Here is a 24,604-nt window from a genome sequence, read left to right as displayed (position 1 = left end):
TTCACTATTTATATTTGTCTAAGTAACAAATTTCAAGCATTTAGCCTTAAGTCTTTTGATCAAAATGTCTTTGAATGCATGTTTCCCATTATCTTATTCAGGTGTGTCCAAACTTTTGACTGGAACTGGATATGTATATACAGCATATACACACAGGAACACATACAGACGCACTCACAGACTTATTATTTAAGTAGTTTACAGCTTAAGCTGTAGTGATGGGTGTGTTTTCCAAAAATAACCCTAGAGCCAACCAAGATTTATGCACACATTAAAGAATTAATTGCCCATTCTAGTAGCTTTGTCAAAATATTAATTAGGAACATAACTGAGTAAGGCAAGACCTGAATGCCCTTTTATTGATTAATTGATGTCTTCTGAGTTTGACAGTGCTGCTGTGTGGCATAACCCCAGCACTGACCATTCCTCACCTATAGAGTCAGGCAACTGCTGCAGCATGTTGGCGGACAGCAGGAGATCTTCCAGGGACTCACACCCCGAGATGTCTGAGTCTAGGGTCTCAATCCTGTTCTTGGCCAGGTCCAGGTACCTCAGCTGTCTCAACTTCCCTATAGACTTCAGCAGCAGGGAGGGGGGAGGAAGCACGCAGAGGTAGAAATCAGTGCAGAACAAGCCCGACAAGCAGCGCCTGTGCCCATGGAGGAATTGAGGGGGCTCAGCGGCTTTTAGATGTCATTTTGCAGCAAGTCCAGCAAAGACACGCAACCAAATGCCTTCACAGCACAGCTTGGAAAATGGGCTTTAAAATGGTTTTACAGAGGAAAACTCTCTCTGAGAATTGACTACGGGGATGTCTTGCTTTAACAACAGGATGATTTGATCTGTTCTGAGACAGTGGGACCGAGGGATAGGCCTACCCCAGGTATCGTCTGCAGGGAGTTATTGTCCATCCACAGCTCCTTCAGGTTGTGTATCTGTTCCAGAACCTCCGGCTGAAACAACAGACAGACAGACAGACACACACACACACACACACACACACACAGTGTTCATTCCCCATAAATCACAGATGTCTACATGGGTATTATTATCAAGAACTACAAGAGCTACAAGTAACATATAACTATGTATGTCAAAAATCACTGAAACAATGAATTATTGTGGCCATGAGAATGAAGCCATAGATTCTTCCAAATTCCCAGAGTGTCCTTAACAGTTTCCAGATATTACAGAATTCAAGTCACCTTTGAATCATGGGGACAGTGGATGTGTGTGTGTGTCTGAATGAATGCAGCCTGGAAAGTGGTACTGATCTGAACAGCAGGATAGCAATTGGGCTCCGTGCACAGCCACAGAAAAACCTTTCACTCTGGCTGTGTAAATATCTCCAAAGAAACCCTGGGTTTAGCTGAGCAAATACCTCTACAGAGACCCTGGGTCTGGCTCTGTTTACATCTCTATAGATACCCTGTACATAGAAAGCCCAAACCTCCCTATGTAAGTATCTCTACAGAGACCACTGGCTCTGTTTGTATTCCTTTGGTTTTCATTTACATCAGGGATATTTTTGCCAAAGTATTCAAAGTTACACCTTCTTATTCATTTAAAGACCATTTTATTTTTACCATCTCTAATACAATGAATCAGTCAAGTATTTAGTGAAAACAGATTTGAAAACATTCATATATTTCTCATATGGGCAATTTGTCTTATTAATTTACTCACTGCATTCAAGTTTCTTGGGAATTTTCTTTATTGTGTTACTGTACTATAAATTGCAATTGTAGGAAATAACATTTTAAAGTGAGTTTTAAAAAGGCCTCAAATTTCACTAATATAATATATAAACAATGTGAACTAAAGTGTTCCACAACACACTAGTGTCCAAAGTGTCCAAAATCCCATTATAACTTCTGTGTGCAGATTAAGCACCACACATTTTACATTGTAAGTTCAAATAAGAACAGTGATCACATGAGCCTTTTCTACTTAAGGGAACAAATGACTTTTTGCCTCAGTTGTTAGAGCTTATATATCAACAAATCTGTATTTCCTGAGAAGAATCAATATTCTATCTGTGTGGTCTTGGGAATACAGCAGCGGAGAATTTTAGTTCCTTTAAGATAGACGTGGTGGCGCTTCATGGCAATTGGCCAAATAAATCTTTCTCAGTGAGTGTACCTTAATCTCTGTTTTATACACAAAGTAATTAATGTCATGTGTCATGTATATTATAATATTACTATTAGTATGACATACACTAGTAGTATGTATATTAATATATACTATCGGTATATACAGCGTGTTTGCGTATACTATGACATATCCTATTAACATTGATGCTGGAAGTCATCAATGAATATTAACATGATGGATGTCTGGGGTCATCTGTGGTCACCTTCTCTCTTACTGGCTGTGATGAACAAACAATTATTCTGGAGAATGAAATATCAAGTAATAATGTTTAATTTGTGATGTACTCTGCTACCCTAACTTGAAGGCATGAGTAATGCCTTCATAAGTGAACACAGATCTCAGGCCGGTACAGTGACCGCTTTCAACAATCCACTATCACGAATACATTCTGTCCCTTATGTATTGTTTTCCTTATTAGTTTTGCCTTGATATGAAACAGTAAACTAGCTGGCAAAGGCCTTCTGTTCTTGGCTGCTAGTCCGCGCCTCCTGTTCTCACCGGAAAGAGATTAAACACTTGGCCCACGCTGCGAGCTTCCTGTGCCACAGCACATCTTGTATGTCTTTGTTGCCCTGGTGTTTCACTCCCTCGTCTCCACCATGCGCTGCCATCCTTCCCCTCGGTGCGTCAGCATCTGTGCCTCATCCCGTACTGAGTGCGTCACTTAGGAGACTTTCCCCGGCACCAGTGCCGCCCGCGCATGGCCCAACATCTGCTCGCTTTTAAGCTTGCTCCAAAGGCAATGACGCCACTTTTCCTGGCCCTTCCCAAAATGCAGGGCACATGTTAGTGATATCTGTATCTCTCAGAATGACTAGCTCCTCCGGCAATTTGATTGGTAGAGATATTTTAGTGTTGATATGTGATATGATGTATTGTAAATCGTATAGGAAAAGATTGGCAGGATCGTTTTTTAACTCTGACAAGGTGAGCAGGGAGGCAAGCTTTTGACGGCACAGTCTCATTTAAATAACAGCAGAACACATCATCTTTTAATTTAGTCAAATTAACTCTGAATTCCTGGAGCTGACAGTGAATTAGATTTGAAAGTATGAGAGTGCTCTCTGACTGAAGCAAAAGTAAGGGAGAGAAAAGCCTTTTTCCATTTTGGCATCTTTTCTTTTACATTGAAGTACACTCCAGAAAGTCAATTAAAAGGAAACAGCTAGTGCCTGTGGAGCATGGAGCAGGAGTGTGGCCAGGCAGTGTGATTGATAAAGTCTATAAATACACAAGGGCTGCAAGGCAATGATTAAACAATCAACATCTCACCACATAACACAAGCCTAAGAATTTGAAAATACATAAGATCAGACCTGCCCATCAATTTCAACACTGTAAAAAAGATGCAGCTTGTATGCTTTGTAAAATTACACTAAACTCTACCAAGTCATCCAAAAAAGAGACTCTATTGACATTTATTCATTTGGCAGATGCTTTTATCCAAAGCAACTTACATAGGTTACAGTTCTTTACAATGTTATCCATTTATACAGCTGGATATTTACTGAGGCAACTGTGGGTCCAGTACCTTGCCCAAGGGTACAGCAGCAGTGTCCCGGCAGGGATTGAACCAGCAACCTTTCTGTTACAAGTCCTGCTCCTTAACCACTATGCTACACTGCCGCCCCTATTACTATTATCCAGTTTGCCTTGTGAGCATCTCAGATACCAACAGAAATTTGCAGCTCAGTTTACCAGTGAAAGGCCAAAAGTGTGACAGACACACTGAGAAGGTGCCGAAGTGGAAGGAGACATTGGTGTTTAGGTACAACTAATCAGAGATGAAGGTCAGGTGATGGGCGTGGACAGGTCCAGAAAAATTATACTGAAGCAGAACACACAGATAAAAAAAATCAGGCCCCTAACCAGAAGGGATCAGTAAGCCTTCTACTGTAATTGGGAGCTTCAAATGCTCAATCTCAGTCAACAAATGGCCAAACCATCTGCTTGCTCGGAACCTACAGGGCAAATGTGCCTTTTATCATAGTCTGCAAGAAAAGGGCCCTGAATATTTTAATGCTTCACGTGACATTGATGTGCGTCTTCATGTGCATCTTCAATAACACCTTCTTTTACAACTTGCCTGCTTAAAGGGCTTTGCATAAAAGTGTGCATTGTTAGTTGTAACTGTGATGTGCAGCTGTGTCTTTGGATCCTATCCTCTACCAGGCTATTGGGACTTCTTGCACTGCTTCTCTGAAATGTTGTCATACTGAGCTCCATGGATGCAATGCTATAAGCAAATTTACACATGGGAGTTTAAGGCATTACAAAGCCCTGTGATGCAGGCCCATTTGTGCATAATTTTGCCTCTAAGTGCTGATGCAACTAAACATCATCTGCTCACTTCACCAATGAATCCAGGAGAAAGTGACCAGCATTCTCATTTTCTATCACACCACCAAGCCACACCTTTGTTTTCTGACCAATAAATTCCGTTCTGAGATTCCTTGAATCTTCTCAGCCTCCTGCATTTCTCTGAACATCTCCTTAATTAGCCAAATGAGCTTACAGATTTAGATCAGAGATCATTAAGGTTGTCTCCACGGGGCAAGATTCTTAGAACATGGTCCCAGTACGATATGAAGATCAACACTGAGTAAAACTATTTGAAAGCATAAACCACCATCGGCCGAAATCCACAATTACGGGTAACTCTGGTGTTCCAGATCCATGCTTCCCCCTAGATGCAGCAGTAATTTGCAGCTTATGCACTGGACGATTGATTTGAACGTCCAGTAAATTAATCCAACATTGCCAGCAACAAGCGACGCAGAGGGATTTGGCTCAAATGTTTGATAAATTCCCTGCCACTGTTTACTCCAGCTCCACGAGCCAATTAAAATCTGCTCGGCAGTGAATGTGGGGCTGTGCCAATGGTAGCGTGTTTGAAACATCCTCTCAGCTGCACATCAATGTGTGCATGCATATTAAAAAAAAAAACACTGAACATCTGAAGATGGTTGTCGATTATGCAGTCTGACCCTCATCCCTCAGGTCTGCTCGGTCATAAGAAAGGGCGGTCTGATAGCTGTCAATGTTAATGGCATCTTGGAAGGATCTCTTCACTTACCAGCTCAGTGAATTCATTGCTTCCCAAGTCTAATCGTTCCAGCTGTGTCAGTCTGTGTATTGACCTGTAGCAAACAAGAAGGAAGAGCCTCAGATCCTGGCATGGAAACAATGTCACAATTTACAAAAAACAAATCGCAAGCCAACTCTGGCTGACAGACAGCAGCGCTGAGCTTCCTGCTGCCCCTGCCGCTGCTGCCGTCCTCCTTCCAGGGCTATGACAACACACAAGGCATTCTCACATATTTTCACATAGCTGGTGGGAAAAAAAAAAGTTTGACAAAATCTTTACCGGAGAGATGCAGAGGCAAACTGTCAGTGAATATGTAATTTTGCACACATGTGTTGACGCACAGTGGAAGGAACGAAATTAGAAGGCCTGATTACTATTCACTTCGTACTTGCCTGTTTTCTATGGCACTGTGGTCAGCTGTTTATCTATTCACTGATTCATGCAGTTTACATAACGCTTGAGTCAAACCACCCTGAGAATACAAATGTCACTGTGATATTATGTTTACCTCTGACATTGTGAGGATTGCAGAGAGACTAAGGTATTTGATTGGAGTATTGTTTGCCTTGTGTTCAACCACAGGAGAAGTCACAAATCTAGATAAACAGTCTCTTGTGTTGTATGTCATGGCCAATGCCAGCTGCAGAATATAGCAACTAGCAATTAGTAATTACCAGCTGAATCATCAGAGGGCATCTAATATTTCAAAGTTACAAATCTTCCCACACTTTAGGTAATTTCATATCAGGTTCCCATCTCAACAATGTATAACATTTGCTAACTATTATTGGTCATTTATAATGGATTCTGTGTTAAGGAAACTCATCTGCCAACATAACATTTCTTATTTTTGCTTTTTGTGTTGATTTATAAACATCCATGTTGCATGGCCGCATATTATTTACCTTGGAAGGGAGAATAAAAATAGTTTAAAATTAGGACATCTGAGAGCACCATTGTGCAGGAACAAATATGTGTAATGTTGCTTTCACATTGTAGAGACATTTCCACTGTGGTAAATCACAGACCCAACGGCTCTGCTCCACTTACCTTACCATATTATATACATTCCAGCATGGTGCTTTCATATTTCACTTATGCATAAAACCGTAAACAATAAAGAATGTAGCGTGAATTTTTCGCTAATGCATTTTTTCCCATGTGAGAGAGTGAAAGGAATTTGCAGTGTTTCAGCTTTAAATGAAGCCTCACATTCTAGAATGCTCTGCAGCTGAAGTCAAGGGACACAAAATAGAAACTGGAAAAAAGAAAACAAAAAAATGAAATGTATCCAATGGCACAAAATATAGCATTCTGCCACTCTTCATACACCAATGTAAACAAGATCTGATTGCATAACTGATTGATTTATGGACTGAATGGAGTACATGGGAGTGGATTACATGCCAGTTAGTGAGGAAAAGACCATCACGGGGTGATGCATATAAAATAGGAATTTTCCCATGAGAATGGTGGCTGCTTCTACAGACCAGGCCAACTTGGAGAACAGCCCATTTAGCACTTATTTTCCCAGGTGTCATTATTAGAGGAAGACTGATGAAGCCTCAGTCTGTCTGATGGAATCGTTTGCACCCTCTTCATGTTGGATGATTCACTCTGGCTATATGGGCCTGCCGAATGCTAAGCTGTCAGTACTTATATTAACTGCTACATTTCATGGCCACGTCATTGGCTCCTCTACAGGAAAGAAAAGAGCATTCCACATATTGAGGTGTGTAGGTTGAATTGAGTGGGATGCAGAGTGTCTGAAATATCTTTTTTCGGGGGATTTAAAGGGATGGATCAACATTGCAGCAATGGCCCGTGCTATCTGTGAGTGTATAGAAATATTTTTCTACACCATCAAAGATAACACTGTAACTGTATATCAGACCACTGACAGTTCAACTTGACAAATTGTTTGACTGTAATTCCCTTGGTTCATTACCCAGGTTAAATATAAAAAATCACATATTATTTACATTTGATATTTGTCATTGTCATCTTTGCTTTTGACCTATGATAACACATGGATTATTGATGTAAGCTGATCCTCAGATGGGTAAACATTCTGAGTTATGAAAGACTCACTTTGGCAAGGTTTTCAGGTGATTCTCTCGGAGTTCCAGAATGCGTAATTTAGAAAGTCTGAAAAGCAGAAGATTTAAGAAAAAACATGTCAGCAAACAAACAGAATTTAAACTCTTGGATTTAAGAGTCCCCTCTTGTAAGCAGAGGATTTGAGAAGAATCACGCAACCCGCCTGGGACTTTTTACTTTCAAACAAGATGCCACCGCCCAGGAGGCATGCTGCTGCTGTTTTGATAAATAATGGATTTCTTTTCTTTGTGAAGAAACACTCATTCCCAATTCTGACGAGAAGTGCTAAGCCTGACTTTGCAATGCAAGCTTCAGGCAAGTCACAGTCACCACGCTATGGGCTTACTTAAACACAATAAAGATTTTTTTTCTATTTACAGCTGGATCCAAGGATCTCAGTAATTGAACAGAGCTAAAAAAAACAACAAAGTGCTTATGAGACCTCTCTACATGAAGGACAGAAACCTCCTCCCTCTGCCTCCTTTACCAGAGCTGTGAGAGGCCACGCAAGTGGTGCTCACCTCCCGAAGTTGGCTGGGAGATACTCCAAAAAGGCGTCATTTAAGAAAAGCTGTGTCAGGTTTAGGAGCTGTGTGAACCCGTCCGGGAGCCTGGAGAAGAGTGGAAAGGAAGCAGGGAGATCCTATTAGAAGCTCCTGCCACAATGCTCAATTTACAGATATTAACCACCTCAGGAACGTCCACAGCCAGGAGAAGTGTAATCCCATGACAGCTCTCCTCACCAAGCTCCTCTCAGCATTGTCAGAGAGGCCAAGTGCATGGGCCAAGCAGTCACATGACAGGGCTTAGCACCACTGCTCACAATGGGATTTTACTCACAAAAGATGAGTTCTTTCAACCGTTGGTCTCTCCCAGCAATACTCCAAATGACGTAACTACTTATATTCAACTCCATTGTCCCTTTCCAACGTGTTTAAGAGCACACAAGGCACATTACATCAGATCAGTGAAGAGATTCTGTGTTTTTATATTTAACTCGATCAATATTTAATGCTCAATAAATTTAACGTATGCAGTATTAATACTCTTTGCAGCGCTCAATAATACATTGATTTTAAATCATCTGGTTAAATTCAGAAGGGACATTCCACTGGAAGTTGGTATTATATTTACTGTGTTACAAAGTCACTGTAAAATCCCAGTGACTGAAAAAATCTACGCACACCACAAAATAATAATTAAAATAACAATATACTCTTACATTATGTTACAATAACTGTTAAAATATCTGTAAAATTCTTACTTGATATTGTTCTACCACATCTACTTTTTTAAATGTTTAATAATAAAAAACTGTACTGTTTAAAAGATACCTTTGAAAGAAAGAGGAAAAACTGCATTCTTCTCGTGTCCCCAAATGGACCAATCTCACCATTTAGGATCCATTTTAATAATTTAGTCACATCCTGATTAGTTATGCAAATGATTTACAAGGATTCCTCCCATTGTCACTTACACAGTGTGATTCAGAACATTTCTAGAGTGGCTTCTAACTCAGGTAATAAACTGAAGGGCAGAGCAGTAGTTCAGAGCTGGGCCTTGAACCCTCAACTTCCACTCTAGTCATGAGTCCTACTGTAATATCTCTGTCACCCCTGCTCTTCAGCTCACAGTTCTATACAATCTTACTTACTTGGTAATGGGATTGACGCTGGCTTCCACAACTGTTAGACATTTACAGCACTTGATGTTATCTGGAAACTCTTGAATACCTGTCAACACAGAATGTGTTGTTAAGAAGAGCCCTGATGAGCTGCCGCAGCGAGAGGCTTGGAAGGCTTTGAGAAGGGAAAAATTGTGCAAAACCTACAAAAGACATGCATCAGGACACCGTTGAGAGAGCACGTCAGCAGCCTTGGTGCTTCTGGGGGCTTACCGTTTTTGCTAATGTCTAACTCCTTCAGGTTTACAAGGCTGGCGATGGTGGTTGGCAGATTGGAGAGGTCATTGTCAGGCATGCTCAGTTTTCGAAGCGCTTGACAGTTAAATAATTGCTGGAAAAGGAAAAAAAGGACTCTCAGTCACACAAAAGGCTGAAGACAACAAATGTAAGAGGGGTCATCATTTCAGTGCTGTCTGAGGCTATAGTCTGGTGGTCAGACATGGTGGTAAGACTTAAGAAATAAGACCACAGAAATAAGAGTCTTGTCTCATTTAATATTTTAACCAAGAACGACAATCCCATCCAATTCTAAAATATCTTAAAATATTCAAAAGACTGACATAGTCCGAAACAAAGGAGTAGAGGTTGAGACAGATGGAGTGAGAAGATCGGAGAAATGAGGCACAGAGCAGCATACGCATAAAGAGTTCAGTGGAAACTCTTAAGATTTTATTTGTAGTGGAAATGCTTTCAAGATGTATTGAATGAAATCATTTGAGGTCTCTCTGCTTCTCTGTCTCTGTGTCTGACAGGAAGGTGCAGTAAGTAACTAGAAAACATAAAAGATTTCTTGAGCCTGCCAGCTGCTTGGGTGACATCAGTGACATGGCACTTACTCTCCAACGAGTGCTAACTTTAATGTGGTGCACTGTGTGACTTTTATTAGCTGTTGGCTGTCTGCAAGTGTTTCAGATATGTCAATAGATGTAGCAGTAATAAGAAGGTAGACCACAAATATTTTCCTACGTCAGCTAGTATGAATTCTGTTCATTCTTGAAACCAGCAACACTATGGAACACATTAATAAATGAAGAAATCATAATCAGAACCACTAAGGCACTATCAAACATTGCCCATATCCATTACTTTAATCTCTATATTTGCTTGGTGTTTTACATCTTTTGTCTGTCTTTCCATCTTTTTTAAAACAGCAGTTATGAGTTAAGTTGTACCAAAGCCATGAAAAATGCCCACAATTATGCCACAGACAGAGACAGCCAGTATTAATCAGGTTGTGGCTATTCCAACACCTCATTCTTTGAACACGATGTGGATATACGGAGAGGTCTGAAATCAGGCATTTATTTCTCCAGAGGCCACAAGGAGCAGGAAGCCAATGTCTACTATCTGGACAGAACATTACCTCAACAGCTTCTATTAAGAGATATATAATTGCTAATATTCTTTAAGAGCAACAGGAGCCTCTGGGTGCACGCACTCATGGTCCACAAGGACACAGCAGAGGCCAGAAAAGCTCAAGGCAGTGAGCTCACACAGATGATATAATCTTACATAAAGGCATAGCACTCTCAATTTGTGAATGTTACTTACATAACCCTTTTAAGTACCACTAAAAATGATCTGTAAGATCTTGTTTTTCATTTTTAGTTTTTTTTTTGTACATATATATGGAGCTACTATGTTATGTTTTATGAGTATTGATCATCTGGAATCAATATCCAATAGCCGTCATTCCAATTTAACATGATTTCCACTCACCACTACTTTCATTCAGAAATAATATTTTATTCTGCACTAAGATGTGAGGAGCAATTATAATGGTAATTTAAGTACGGGATATTTTGCTGCAATCTGCAGGCTCCTGTGGTTCTGATGCACTCAGAAATGCAGAGTGCTGTCCATGGTGCTGACCCATCAGAATCACCTCTCTGCTGGCTAAGGACTTGAGTGCATGTCATACTTTTGTGTTTGTTGGTTTCAGTTCAACTAACTTCACATCAAAAATACAGATAAGACATCACTTCACCCTTAAACAAAATAAGAGATTCTGAGAAACCTGAAATAACCTTACTGACCACTACCTTGCACTATTCATTAAAACCTCACCCAGCAATAGCTTAAAATAATAATAAGTACTTAGGGGATGGATGCTGTTCTTCTGTAACCTCACCTATTACCTAGTGACCCACCCTATTTGCAGACCTCTCCCCTACCTTGGGCAGCTCCTCAATCTGGTTGGCATCCAGGTAGAGCTCCTCCAGCGTGCGCTCGAAGCTGAAGATCTCCTTGGGCACCTGCTGCAGGCTGCAGTGGGAGTAGTCCAGCACGGAGATGACCTCCTCCTCTCCGCGGAAGCATCGGCAGGGCACCAGGCGGCCGATGATCTTCCTCTTGGTTGTCATCTCCAGACACTGCACTGCAGAGGTAGTGGGACAGAGAGGGACACGCAAACAAACAAGTTATGATGCCATTTATCTTCTGCACAACATCATCATCCACATCTAGCATTTTCTTTGTCCTTTGTCGTGCATACATAGCTACTGTAAATACCTGAACTGAATCAATTAGCATTCACCACCTGTTGATTTCAGGTAGTCTATGCAAATTGTCAGAAATTGAATTGTTTCATACTCTTACTTAAGAATTGTTTCTCCATTCATTGTCCTCCACAGTCATTGTGACTGGGTCAGACAGCACAGGAGAAAATTAAATTAGCACAGACCGTGCCGAACCAGTGCTGTCAACTGGTATCTTAATTGCCTCAGACAAAGTTATGTGCAATTGACAGACCTGTATAGGCTCATTTCACACTGCATAACTATCTCATTGCAAGGAGCAACAAATTACTTTGTCAACAATTTAATTTCATACAAATATTTCAGTTGTGTAGAACTATGTCAGTAGGTTTACATGTTGCACAATAATCTGTTATTTATGGCTGTAAAAATGCCGGTCTGGAGACGTGATGATTGCACACTACAGGAATTAGACAGTAATATCTTATGAAAGTGAACAGTGCTATCTTATGAAAGTGAACAGTGCTATCTTTTGAACATTGAAAGTAATATCTTATGCCTTTTTGGAGGTTGGTGTAGTGGGCCTGAGGGTACATTCATCACAGCATGACACTGTGTAGCAAAGGGCGGGAGCAGTCACCCCGCCCGGCCTTGAACCTGGGTCTACGGGGTACCAAACATGCGACTTTGACCACGACGCCAAAGAGCCAGGCTCATTGGTATGGCAGTCAGAGCGCATACTCAACCGTAGTGACAGCACTCCGTCACACTGCCCTCCCCTTCGGGAAGCACGCCCATGCGCTTCACGCACCATGGCGTCCCTCACGCATTCTCTTGCCATACTTCTCCCATCCCAGGCTGCCCCACTCACCAGTGCTTCACCCATCTCTGGGGTCCCTCACACCGTGCTTCACCCATCTCTGGGGTCCTTCACAGCGGGGTCAACCTAACCTGGGGGTCCCTCATACGGCTCACACACCGGGCATAGAGCGCATACCGGGTTGAGTATGCGCTCTGACTGCCATACCAACGAGCCTGGCTCTTTGGTGTCGCGGTCAAAGTCGCATGTTTGGTACCCCGTAGACCCGAGTTCAAGGCCGGGCGGGGCGACTGCTCTCGCCCTTCGCTACACACTGCAATAACCGGAAAGGACTGTATGGAATAATACTACAAGTCAATGGCTGTATCATAAATTGAACACTATCATACCACTATGTAGTACACTTATCAAGTATGTTTGGCCATCTAGTACGCACAACCCTGATGGTATCAATGGTTTAGTATAGTATCAATGGTTTAGTATCCTTGAAAGTACCCAGATATCATACTACAATCGCAAAAAAAAAAAGCAGAATGCATCCACTGCACACTACCCATTTCACATATCCCATCCCAGAATTCATTGCAAAATAAAAGGTGCAGGGATTGTGATATAGTTAAAACACAGAAAAAAATGGCAGCCAATGTGAACAGTTGTGATTATTCAGTATACAAGCAGCTAGGAGGCATACAGGCAAAAGCTGGAGAGCAAGCTCCAGCAAAACAACGTGCGGGATGTGTAGTCAGGAATGAAAAAGATTACGGGCTTCAAGGTGAAGGGGGATCAGGCTGAGGGAAGCCTGGACATGTTCTTCAACAAGTTCAGCACAGGACCCTCAGCTGCATCCTCCCCCTGCCCCCAGCCACACAGACCCCACACTCTCCCTGCCCCCACAGCTGCTTCCCTCTCACACCTCCCCAGTGATCAAGACCACGGACTCACACTGTGCCTCTCCTCACCCCCCAACCCCCACCATGGACTTCGACACAGCCCCATCAACACCTTCTCCCACGTCAAGAATCACTGAGCCCCCCTCCTGTTTCCAGCAGTCAGGTGAAGAGGCAGCTGGAGAGACTGCGCCAGAACAAAGCTGACTACAGACCAGTTGCCCTAGCATCACACATCATGAAAGTCCTGGAGAGACTTATACTGGCCCATCTCAGACCTCAGGTGAGCACCTCTCTGGACCCACTGCAGTTTGCCTGCCGCCCCGAGGTTGGAGTTGAAGAAACCATCATGTACCTGCTTCAGCAAGCCCACTCTCACCTGGACAAAGCAGGCAGCACTGTGAGGATCATGTTCTTTGATTTCTCCAGTGCCTTTAACACAATCCAGCCTACACTGCTGTGTGAGAAGCTCCAAAAGATGCAGGTAGATGCCTCCACAAATTCCAGGATTATTGACTACCTGACGGACAGACCAAAGTTTGTGTGACTGAGGAAACGCGTGTCTGAGCTGGTGGTTAGCAGCACAGAAGCACCGCAGGGAACTGTACTCTCACCTTTCCTCTTCACCCTGTATACCTCAGACTTCCAATACAACTCGGAGTCCTGTCAACACATTCAATCATGACTAAATCACAATTCCAAAATAAACGCTTCTTATTGATTGACTCATGGCAGTATCATCTGTGTCTATACAATTTAAATAAAGCATTCCTAAATGGTTCTTTATGACACATTTTATACAGTTCAACTTATGGGTCAGGAGAATAAGATTTTTAAAAATCATTCAATATTTGGAAATTCTCAAACTATGATTGTTTCTATAGTTTTTTTTTCTCTCAGATTTGGAACATTATTCCAGAATGTCTCAACCACTAGGCAGACCAAATTTGAAAGAGATTGGCCCAATCCCTCTGAAGCAAACAAAGATTATATGTTCCAAAAATCATGCAAATTGGTCCAATGGTTAAAAAGCACACATAATTTTTGCTAAAGTGCTAATCTTTCAAAATAGCAGAAATCCCACAATGGACTTTCACTGTATTGTGTTAAGATTCAGGCTACTGAGGAATAATCCACACTCTTGACACACAAATTTGAGAAGGATTCACTCATAAACGCAACAGATTAGCTCATTTGCACATTTTAAAAACATGTAGCATTTGCTCAATTGCAAATGCTATAAACATAAAAGCTTGTAGCAGTCTGTTTTAGTAAATATCAACCACTCCTTTGCAATTTAGATCTAGAGATTGATTTGTTTATGCAAATTTATTGGCCTATGAGGCAATGTTTTTTTCATGTAGGAAGCATTCCTTTGAAATTTTGGAAGTTCAGCACAAGGATTAAACAGGCCAAATTTTGTACTGATAGGCCCCTTGATTCATGAGGAGTTGAAATTTACGTGTTTTACAAAAATGTTCAAAACTGCTTGAAATCCAATATGGCAGATCAGTTCTTAAGGAAAAATTGTGCCTTATGAGGAGAGGAACCTAGAGTGTTTCATGATATTTGGCCTACCTGGTGAAGAGTTCTAACTGTTCAATAAATCTATATGCTGCTCTATAATCGTACCAGGTTTCATGAGTTTTTGAAGGTCCATCTAGGATTAATCTGACTTTTCAAAAACATTAAAACACTGAAAAATTAATGTACACAACAAAAACACACATTACACAACAGCATTGCTAATTGAAAGAGAAAAGCATTTTGTAGGTAGCAAAAACAAACCAACAAAATACATATAAACATACATAAAAAAGAATAACACATGTAGTGTGTTATTGTAGTGTGTAATTGCTTTTTCTGTCAAACAATATCTGATTGGCTTGCTTCTAATGTAAGATTAACATTTAAAAATGCTGATGAAAAGCCATTTGACAAACAGGGCATAATTTCATCCTCATGTTTTGACAGCGACAATTATGATGGTAATGATGGTGTGACAAATTTTGTCAAAGACCTGCATTCTTAATCCAAATTTCTTTTAATGAATACTTGTGACAATTTTGACACATAGTGTCTGTGATATTGTCTCTACTTGAACCTTCCACTTGAAGGTGCGCATATAGAGGAACATGCTTTCCAGCAGGTAATCTGCACATTGTAACACAACACTGTAATCGTTGATATGCTAATTATGGAATGTGTTGTACTGTTTGTATATGAAATTATCTATTCTTTTAAGATAACCTTGTCCAAGATAACTTACACAGCCCTTCCAAAACATCTAAAAAAGGATGAGCAAAAGACAGCACCTCCCAAAGTAATGTATTGAATTGTATTGTACTGTATTGTATTATGTTAGTCCTCATCCAAATGGTAATTACTGTATGGAGGAAAAAGGAGTGCTCAGACAAAACCGCTCTGACATAGGAGAAGAAATGTAGGGGCAGAGGTCACATAAGCCTCCACTGTGTACTGATACTGCACTCATAGCTTCTCTCAGTGGCCAGATTGCTCCCAGAGGAGGACACATCTTCTCCAGGGTCTGTGGGCTGTGTGCAGCAAGGCTCCCACACATATGAGATTAATCCTACTCAAACTGATATGACAGCGAGGAGGAAGAACTTGGCTGGGTGAAAGTGACTTAGTGAGGCTGTGCCTCTTTACCTCCAGACAAGTAAACAAGGAGACTGAAGCAGTGACACCTGACTCATATTGTGCACAGTGTGTATCACTAGTAAATACATTTAGGCTCCAAAGTACATATCCTGTACACATCAAGCACTCACCTGCAAAACAGTGAAAGCATTTTTTCAAAAATGCTCTTATGAGCAATGCCCCTTGATCTTCAGAGGAAAGTAATACTGACTACATTTAATCTTAAATACTATTTCAAGTTCTCTCCCAGATTAAGACACAATGCCTGTTTAATGTAATACAGACAACATAAACATCTGCATTATTCAGTCCTCTGCAAGGATTCACATAACAATTTCAATATACTTCACAAGCAGTGACATAACATGAATTTAGAAAATCTAATTCATATGCTGACAGAGTATATTAAAATATTTGTTCCTGGCTCACATTTTACCAAAAATCCCATGTACACAGACTTAAGATTTAACAATTCTTGTCATTACAGGTTTTGGTTCTGTCCTAAAACAAGCAACACTGAATACTAGACTGACTGCAAGTGGAACATAAATGACAGGTCTTTCTTAACCCTTTATGGAAATGTTACAATGGTATCTACATCAATAACCTCATATCTGTGTGATCTAAGACCCTTTAAAACAGTGTAGTCTTTTTTTTTTTCAAGAAGAGACATTATCTGCTGGTACATCACACATATAAACAATATCATTGGAAATGCTGGTTTATAGGGTCAAAGTGAAATATCTCTCTCGGTGATATCAGGGTTTGGTAAGCATCTAAACATACATGAAATGCCCAAATACAAGGAAAAAGTCCTCAGTTTGTTTATAGAGAAGCCAGTTCTGGTCTGGGTGCTATGGAAACTGTGACGTAAGCAAAGATTCTGCAGAGGCAAGAGTGAGGATACACAATTCGCCAGCCTCATTTTCAAGGCTGCATCACCTTGTTTCTTTATGGTTTTAATAGGATCATTTGTTCTGATTAAATTTATTTCGATGTAAGCTGATGCCAAATGACTTAGAAATGAGATATGCATACATGCTCTGAATGTAGTGATACAAGAGAAGTCTTGTTTAAGCTCACCTGTGAGTGTATCATAAATAATGTCTTTGTTTTTAGATTGTTTTCTTCATACATTTAACTTTCTGTATTGATAGAAACGGATATTTTTCACCCTATTTTTCAAATCTGTGTCTTCGTGTGTGTGGTACAGTGTGTGAGTCAATTTTCAAAGAGAATATGGGGCAGTACAGTGTACATTCTCATTAAAAATGCATGTGTATCCAACAGCTGAATTCTTCAGGGTCAGCTAGCAGGCAACATGGCACGTGCAGCTTGCAATAGCTGCAAATGGTTACCAAGGTAACCATCTCTTGAGGTCAAAATGTATTTTTATACTGACAATCTCTAATTCATTTGACAGTCAATATCACACATTCAGAAGCCAATACAAATTAACACTGACAAACAGATTCTCCCATAAATATCCAGTATGAGGGGGCACATGAACACATTACTCCATGTATGACATATGTCCTAAAAAGCTGAGCTTATCATGTGAAATCACTGATCTGTGTTCCACATCTAATTAAAAATGCAAATGTTGAAGACAATCTACAACACAACGATGCTAAGTTTCTAACAACATATTACTATTAACATATGACAGTTACAGAGGGCTACCAGGACATTTCTTTCCCAATTTTTCAATTATGAGATTTTCATAACGACATACAATCAAGACCAGTGCAGTGGAGGCCAAAACCTGATAATTGTTTGAACATACAGTACTTTGTTCATGTGCTGCACATATATTTATTACCCAAACCCATGATCCACTTTAATTGTACACAGCTGCAAGCAAACACTAGGGGAGATCAAACGAACAAAAGCTGAAACTTGAAAGGCTTTTTCAGCGCAGAGGTGTTTTATTAAAAGACAAGATTAGAAGCTACAGAGAGTTTTGTACGTACCGCAGACTAAAACAAATGGAATGTAAAAAAAAGAAAGAAAGCATCTTCAGGAAATTCAGACAAAAAAGAGCAACATGCCATTTTGAAGCTGGATGTGAAGCGTAAACCCAGGGACAATAACCAGACCTGGCGCAAGATGACTTCCCTCATTACTGCTGGTTGACTTGAGGTATTTGTGAAACCAGCGGTAATCTTTGAAAGCCCCCTGACTACTCTGCACTCTGCACAATAGCATCACAATCCTGACTTGAAGCAATACATTTTCCCTGTTATTCCCAAAGGTGTCGTTTCAAAGATGCTGTTAAAGATATATTAAAGAGAGCAGAGATGCACTTATTTCCTTGCTGCATTACTCAGACTAATGTTTTTAAATCACTGGATAAATAATCCATTAAATTGTTTCTGCTTTCTTCCAGTGTCATAGAGAGCTTGATGAAAAACATTTTATAACTATCAGCTACATGACAATACTCCAGACAATATTGCTGAAACATTAATAACTGAATATAAATCTGTGTGCGATTTTATTGGCTGAAATCTGTGTTACTGTGTTGCTCCATACTGTTGTTTGAATAAACAGATTCTTTTCACTCTGCCTTTAGTAACAGAGCCTCTGTTGTTGTAGTAATAACAGTTTATGGGGGTAATAGTGATAATGTATGAAAGGCATGATATCTGAATGAATTTGTGGTAAAAGATGCAATCTCAATTTTATTGGTTGTTATGTTTTTTTGGTGATGATGTCCATGCAACAGATGCAGTTACTTAACTTTTACCACCATCTGAGGAACCTAAAAAACAGCCATCTGAGCTAGCTTGCAAAACAAATTTACTCAGGACTTGGAACACAAGAGTTGTTAAAGCTGTACAACCTATGATGCATGGCTAATAAGATTTAAGAGAGGTTGCAGGGGACACTCCACTAAAAAATGTGTAAACTGCACATATCTTCAAAGTGCCCATGTCACCAGCTCTCCAAATCTCTCTGTGTTAGGAGAACTGGTGATTTGTCCTCTTTGAAATTATGAGGAGGCTTGGTGGAGGCTCTGATGTCTCAATGGCTTATCTGGCTTAGAAGAGTAATTGATTCTGAATTAATACATGAACAGTTTGCCCAAAAGGATATTCTTGCTATTATTGGAAGGAGTTTCCACTTGCCTTTTCCGAAGCAAGCCATCAAGTGCATTGTCTCACTGCAGAACACCTGGGAACACTTTCAATGAGCCAACAAGTGTACTACATGGCCCACAAAACCATCTCCTGCTTGTAATTTTAGAAGAAGCTAAATCTTCCTTTGTTCTAGAATTGAGCACCGTATAGCTAGGCTCTGTACAACACAGACACTTTGAAGAGGTGTACCACTTTGGAGATTACCACTAGTCTTTTGAAACACAAGAGAATGTTTTCTGTACCAAACTGAAAAACAAAATAAATCAAATTGTGTATATTGGTTGGTTTATATGAGGAGTATAAGCACTCAAAAATCCTGTTATAGCAGGTACCTCAAGACAATACTAATGGTAAAAAAAGAAACATTTACACGAGACAGTGCCTGCTCATGGGTCAGGAAACTTCTGAAAGAATTTATGCTTGAGAAAAACTCACCTCAGAGAGCTCAATAACCCCCAACCTCCCCCACCCCCCCCCCCCCCACCCCCCCTCCCCGCATCACTCCCCCTCCCCGCATCAAGTTTCGCAGTCTCCTTGCCTCTGTCATAACTTATTAGCGACAACAAGCTGAGCACATTGTCTTGCCACACGGCATTCATTCTCAAACCACAGCACAGACTATTAATACAAGCTCTTCCCAATCTGTACATTGAAGTGACAGAGTTAACCCCTTGCCAGCCCCAGAGGAGGACCTTGCTGGCTCTGTGGGCGGCTGCTGGGGGTCTGAACACAGGTTTGCAGGCTCAGGGCGTAGCAAGGATCCTGTCGCCTCTGAAAGAACTAATATCAGCAAAGTGTCACTTCCCAGCACACAGACCTCCACTGTGACTCCCCGCTTCCCTGTGGTTTCTTTCAGGAAGGGCCTTGGGGAGGCAAAGCGCAGGATGAAGGGTCAAGACTGAATTGCTCTTAGTGTGCTGTGAGAGAATAGACTCATCTCCAGTGGGCATGGTGCCAGCAGCAGATTAGAGAAGTACTTCACAAAATACAGGAAGCACACAAAAGCATTAAAAAAACAGCCTTTTCTTTTCTTTGGGTCTTGAATGACCGGACTAAAATAACTCATGCACTTTGGATCCGCTGTTGTTACGTCTGTTGTACTGACTTTAAAAGCTAATGAATGCAATGTCCAACAAACTGACATAAAACATGGAAGCATGAATTGTCTTACATGAAAAGAGACTTTGGCCAAGACTCAGCCTTAAATGCACTGAAGAAGTTCATGTCTGAATTGTGGCCAGTCATGAAATAATAATTTTATTGCACAGCTCAGACTGGTTATGCTGGGGTACTTTCACTTTCTGTGGGGTGTTCTGCAAAATGTAAATTATTTAAAATTAGTATTTAATCAATGAATCAACTGCAGCTATATTTGATAGCACTTACCCTCACCCATGTAAAACTTTAGTTTTTACAGTATGATTTAAGGTGTGATAATATGTAAGTGTATGTATTATAATATACATATAGTTTGCATGTAGTCTTCGTATTAGCATATTTTAGCACATCCTGGCACATGTTTAGCACACAGATTAGCACATTTTAAGAACATTAAATGCTCATCTTAACTAATCAGTCCGAGGTGAGCTACCTGAGCTGATGCAGAAAGGCAAGATGAAATTAAGTCAAAAATGAACCATAGAGATGAAAGCAATGTTCAAAGTGATTCCTATCAAGTTAATAAGGTCATAGCAATATAGCTGTATGCAGTGCAGCAGCATTGACACTTGGTCATCATTTTTAACTCCACAGAAATACATAGGTTTTCTACTTCAATAGAATGATAGACATAATACCACAGCAGACAAAAATCATTACTGATACAGAGGGTGAAAAATATATGTAACAAATGTCCTCACTTGTGTTCAACAGATTGTTCTGGTTTATTACATTTCTAACCAGGTGGCTATAAGTCTGCTATGCGCTAAAAGCAGCAGATAGGACACAGCAGCAATGCTGAGGGGACAGAGTCTCTGCTGGACATTTTGCTTGTAGTAACTGACAGAGGACAGAGAAAAACTGACTGCATCAAAACAAAGGGCAACACATGAGGAAACATGTACATCCCCCTGAGATCCTGACATAGAAGACGGCCTGCGCTGAGCTAACTCTGTTGCTGAGCTAGCACTGAGCCTTTAGAAGCCCAACGTGTGGTCTTACCCTGCAGTACCAGATCATTAGCATTTGTCAAAAACTTGGAAGAGAATTCTTTAATATATTAACATTAAATATACTATGGTTGCAACAGTGTGCCTGAAAAATCAAGGATAACCATGTGCAACGTACACCATTCCAGTAGCTAATATGCAATGTCAAGGGTCATGTAGACTAGCATGGCAGAGGATGCATCAGTATAACCACTTACTCACCTATTTGATTAAAGATACTCCATTATACAGCATTTCAGTCCATTTCAGTCCTCTACAGTCAGCACCACATTTCAGTATGCACATTTATTTGTGATGATAGTCCAATGCACAACCAGAGAGCCAGCTACTCTAGCACACCACTAAAATAAATTCAGTTCAGGGTAATAACAGTCTGACTCAGCGGCCAATTCACAATTTTGAGTGACAAGAAATGAGGTTGAGCAGAACTGCAATATTTAAGTCTGTGAGGATGGTTTCTGTTAGATTCAATAGTGAAAACTGAAACCATGAGAAATATAAATAAAATATTTGGAAAATTAAATTGCTTTTAATGTACTGTTCCCTGACAAACTAAAATACCTTACACCTTAGCTCAAATGTTAGATAGAAGTGAACTATCATTTTCCTGTCATTACTGTGGGCTATATAGACACATTCAACATAGCACACTAAGTTGGGTATAGATCAACAACTTTGTGTAGTTGGGTGCATACAGTGCAAAAGCGCTGGGAAGATTTCACGTTTTTGGAGCAATAAACTTTTATATCATCTTGACATCTCAGTAGCCTTGCTACTGTTTCACATTTGCACTCGTAGGTATAGTAGGATGGGATCTCATGCAGCATTCTGAGTAAGGTCCCAGCATGAATGGGTCTCACTTGTTGCTCTTTGGAGATGTGTCACTGTTTTGGAGGGCTGTGTCTTTCCTGAGAGAAATGGAGGAAAAAATACTGAGCAATATCTTTTCCTTTTGGATGATACTGTATACAAGGTTAGTGAATGAGTATTTATTCTTTGATGTCCATTTTACCATTTTGTTAGAGTAGTTGATGATTTTTAGTATGTTGCAGAATGGCCTGTGCAGTGGAGTGTTTGCCTGAATATCCAGGACTTGATGGCTAAATACCCTTCCTGTTCCAGGACAAGTCAAAAGGCTGAGCTGGAAAGTAATAAGGAAGAGCAGGTTTCAGACATCCAATCTAGCCACCAATTCTGTGCAACAGCGGAAAGTTCTAAGCAAAGCTAAACCACAGTTACTTAACTGCAGCGCCATACCTCACACAGTAACAAGCAAATTCACAGAGAGCAATCCAGCGCTTCAAGCAGTGGCTTTTAAAAGATAAATTCCCCTGGTGCTCGAGGGATTGAGGGCATCACTTAATGAACAAAATGACACAATTGTGCCAGACAGTGCTGTCAATTAACAGGATGGTATTGATTTAACCTTTGCTGATAGATTCAGACAATTTGTTTGTCTTAAAGGTGACAGATTTACCCTTCTGAAAGGTCTCTTAATTAAGATTAAGATTTTCTTAATTTTCCAAAAATGGATGGTGACTAAAAATATTTTCAAGTTTAAACTCAAAGCCAGCTGCTCTCACAATTTCAACTTCAGATTTTACATCTAAAATATATACAGTACATGTAATATGGCCAGGATAAAATGTGAAATACTGAAATATCTCCCTGTGTTGTAGAATTAGTATTTATCATGCATTACCACCTCTGATACAGAAGTCCTGAATATAACAGTTAAATGTCTCATCCATCTATCTGAGATAAAAATGAGAGAAATTCAAGCTGGAAAATCAAGGCAGCTAAGGAACCAAACAGACATAAGACACATCTGTGGGGCAAGCTGGAAATGCTACCCAAGTGAAAGAAATGGGAACTGAACTCCTGGCCTTTTCCAATAAAGGATTTACCCTTTCAAAATGCAGACTCTCACTGTGGGTTCCACGCAACCTGCTGAGAACAAAAATACACCACTGACACAAATCAGTTCTCCCTATGAAGGGCTTCATAAAGTGCCAGCCAGCCAAGAGTCACAGCTGTCCACTTCCTTGTTGGAGGGATCCACACTTTCAACCTCAACTTTTAGGCCTGTGCGGACTTGTTAATAACAAGCCATTCGAGCCGCTAAGCCAGTAAGTCTAAATAATTCAGTCCTTGTCTTGCTGCAATTGGTTAAGGCTTTAGGAGAAAAAACACAGTATAATCCAATTTCATCTGTCATTCTTAATCCCCACATTTCTAATACACTTCTGTGGTTTCATCCCTGCCTCTTGTAGTGCTGGTCAAATATAAGTTGCTGACAGTGAAAGTAAAAGCAATCAATTAGTGGTCATGTTTATTCTGGGCTGCCCTTCACAATGACACTCTGCTAAAGAGAAGGCGTTTCAGATTTACCCAAACAGCATCTGAATTACTGCAGTTACTCCGAGTGCTTTGTCAGGAATCAAAAATGCATCCATTCTGAGATGTGCTCAGATCTCTTCGACCCCCCCATGTATATCATTTCACAGACTATGATGTGCCCAATGAAAAAGACAACAGAAAGGCTAAAGGTAAAATAAATCTAAAGGAAAGGCCAAAATAGGTATCAGAACACAAACTACATTGGTTTTCTGGGGAGTTGGGAGGTTGCTAGGATACAGGGGGCTGGAGCTTGGTGTTCACTGGCTTGATTGGAGGATTTACAGTCATTCAGTAGTAGACAATGAATATATTTAAGAGGACTTTAACTCTCTTATACCAGACTATCATAATCCCTGAAATGAGGTCAATCACAAAAGACCACTATTTTTAAAATACAACCATGAAAAATACAACTATGAAAAATCACAATGCATAGAACATTTGGCTTCACTGTTTACTTGAAAAAGACACAAAGTTGTTTTATGCAGAGTTAAAAACACCTTTAGTACCCAAATGAAACAAATTCAACGTGTAAACTTGATTCCTGAAATGAAATAGCAGCACAGAGTGTTCGAACAGCCTGCAAATTGCTCGCGAAGTGAAATTCACACACAGATCCATGGGATCAACGTGTTATAAATGTCATCTTTTTGAGCACAGAACCTCATCCCCTCACATGCCCATATCCACTGCTTCTGCCAGCCAGACTGTGAGGGAAAGGACGAAATCTCTTTATTTCTCCTGCTCGACACACAACCCAGCTCTCCAAAGTAACATGCCGGAGAGTGTGTGGGAGGAAACAGCAAAGAACATCTTGTTCTGGAGCGAGTTGTTCATTCATTATACAAAACGGCCAACAGAGGAAAAATAGTAAAAAAGGAGGAAATGTCCAGGGCTTTTTGATGAGTTTTTAAGCAGGGTGCAGCGTGCTGCGATGAGTCAGAGCGACCTGGAATCGGACCTCTCCTGCTCTCTTCTGCCTGAGGAGTTCACTGCTGAGACTCCTCTGTTGATAGTCA

The 24,604-nt window shown here is 40.5% G+C and overlaps 1 protein-coding gene across 8 annotated transcripts in view; it reads right to left on the bottom strand.

Moving 5' to 3' along the window:
* The window catches only part of lrrc7 (leucine rich repeat containing 7), a 100,871-nt gene that overhangs the window by 30,094 nt on the left and 46,173 nt on the right, over positions 1 to 24,604 (bottom strand). For 6 of the 8 annotated variants that reach the window (XM_036520735.1, XM_036520732.1, XM_036520733.1 and 3 more), the window contains exons 2-9: positions 11,204 to 11,406; positions 9,243 to 9,360; positions 9,000 to 9,078; positions 7,867 to 7,956; positions 7,337 to 7,393; positions 5,234 to 5,297; positions 879 to 953; positions 432 to 576 (exon numbers count right to left, since the gene is read on the bottom strand). In XM_036520735.1, coding sequence (XP_036376628.1) covers positions 432 to 576; positions 879 to 953; positions 5,234 to 5,297; positions 7,337 to 7,393; positions 7,867 to 7,956; positions 9,000 to 9,078; positions 9,243 to 9,360; positions 11,204 to 11,392 — 817 coding nt within the window. In that variant the 5' untranslated portion in view covers positions 11,393 to 11,406. Of the gene's footprint in view, positions 1 to 431; positions 577 to 878; positions 954 to 5,233; positions 5,298 to 7,336; positions 7,394 to 7,866; positions 7,957 to 8,999; positions 9,079 to 9,242; positions 9,361 to 11,203; positions 11,407 to 24,604 lie in introns of those variants that run through there. The other 2 variants (XM_036520739.1, XM_036520740.1) reach the window with 1 other exon arrangement.

This window comes from Megalops cyprinoides, chromosome 2, assembly GCF_013368585.1.
Source record: "Megalops cyprinoides isolate fMegCyp1 chromosome 2, fMegCyp1.pri, whole genome shotgun sequence".
Taxonomy (NCBI): Eukaryota; Metazoa; Chordata; class Actinopteri; order Elopiformes; family Megalopidae; genus Megalops; species Megalops cyprinoides.
This window is presented reverse-complemented; position numbering and strand designations above follow the sequence as displayed.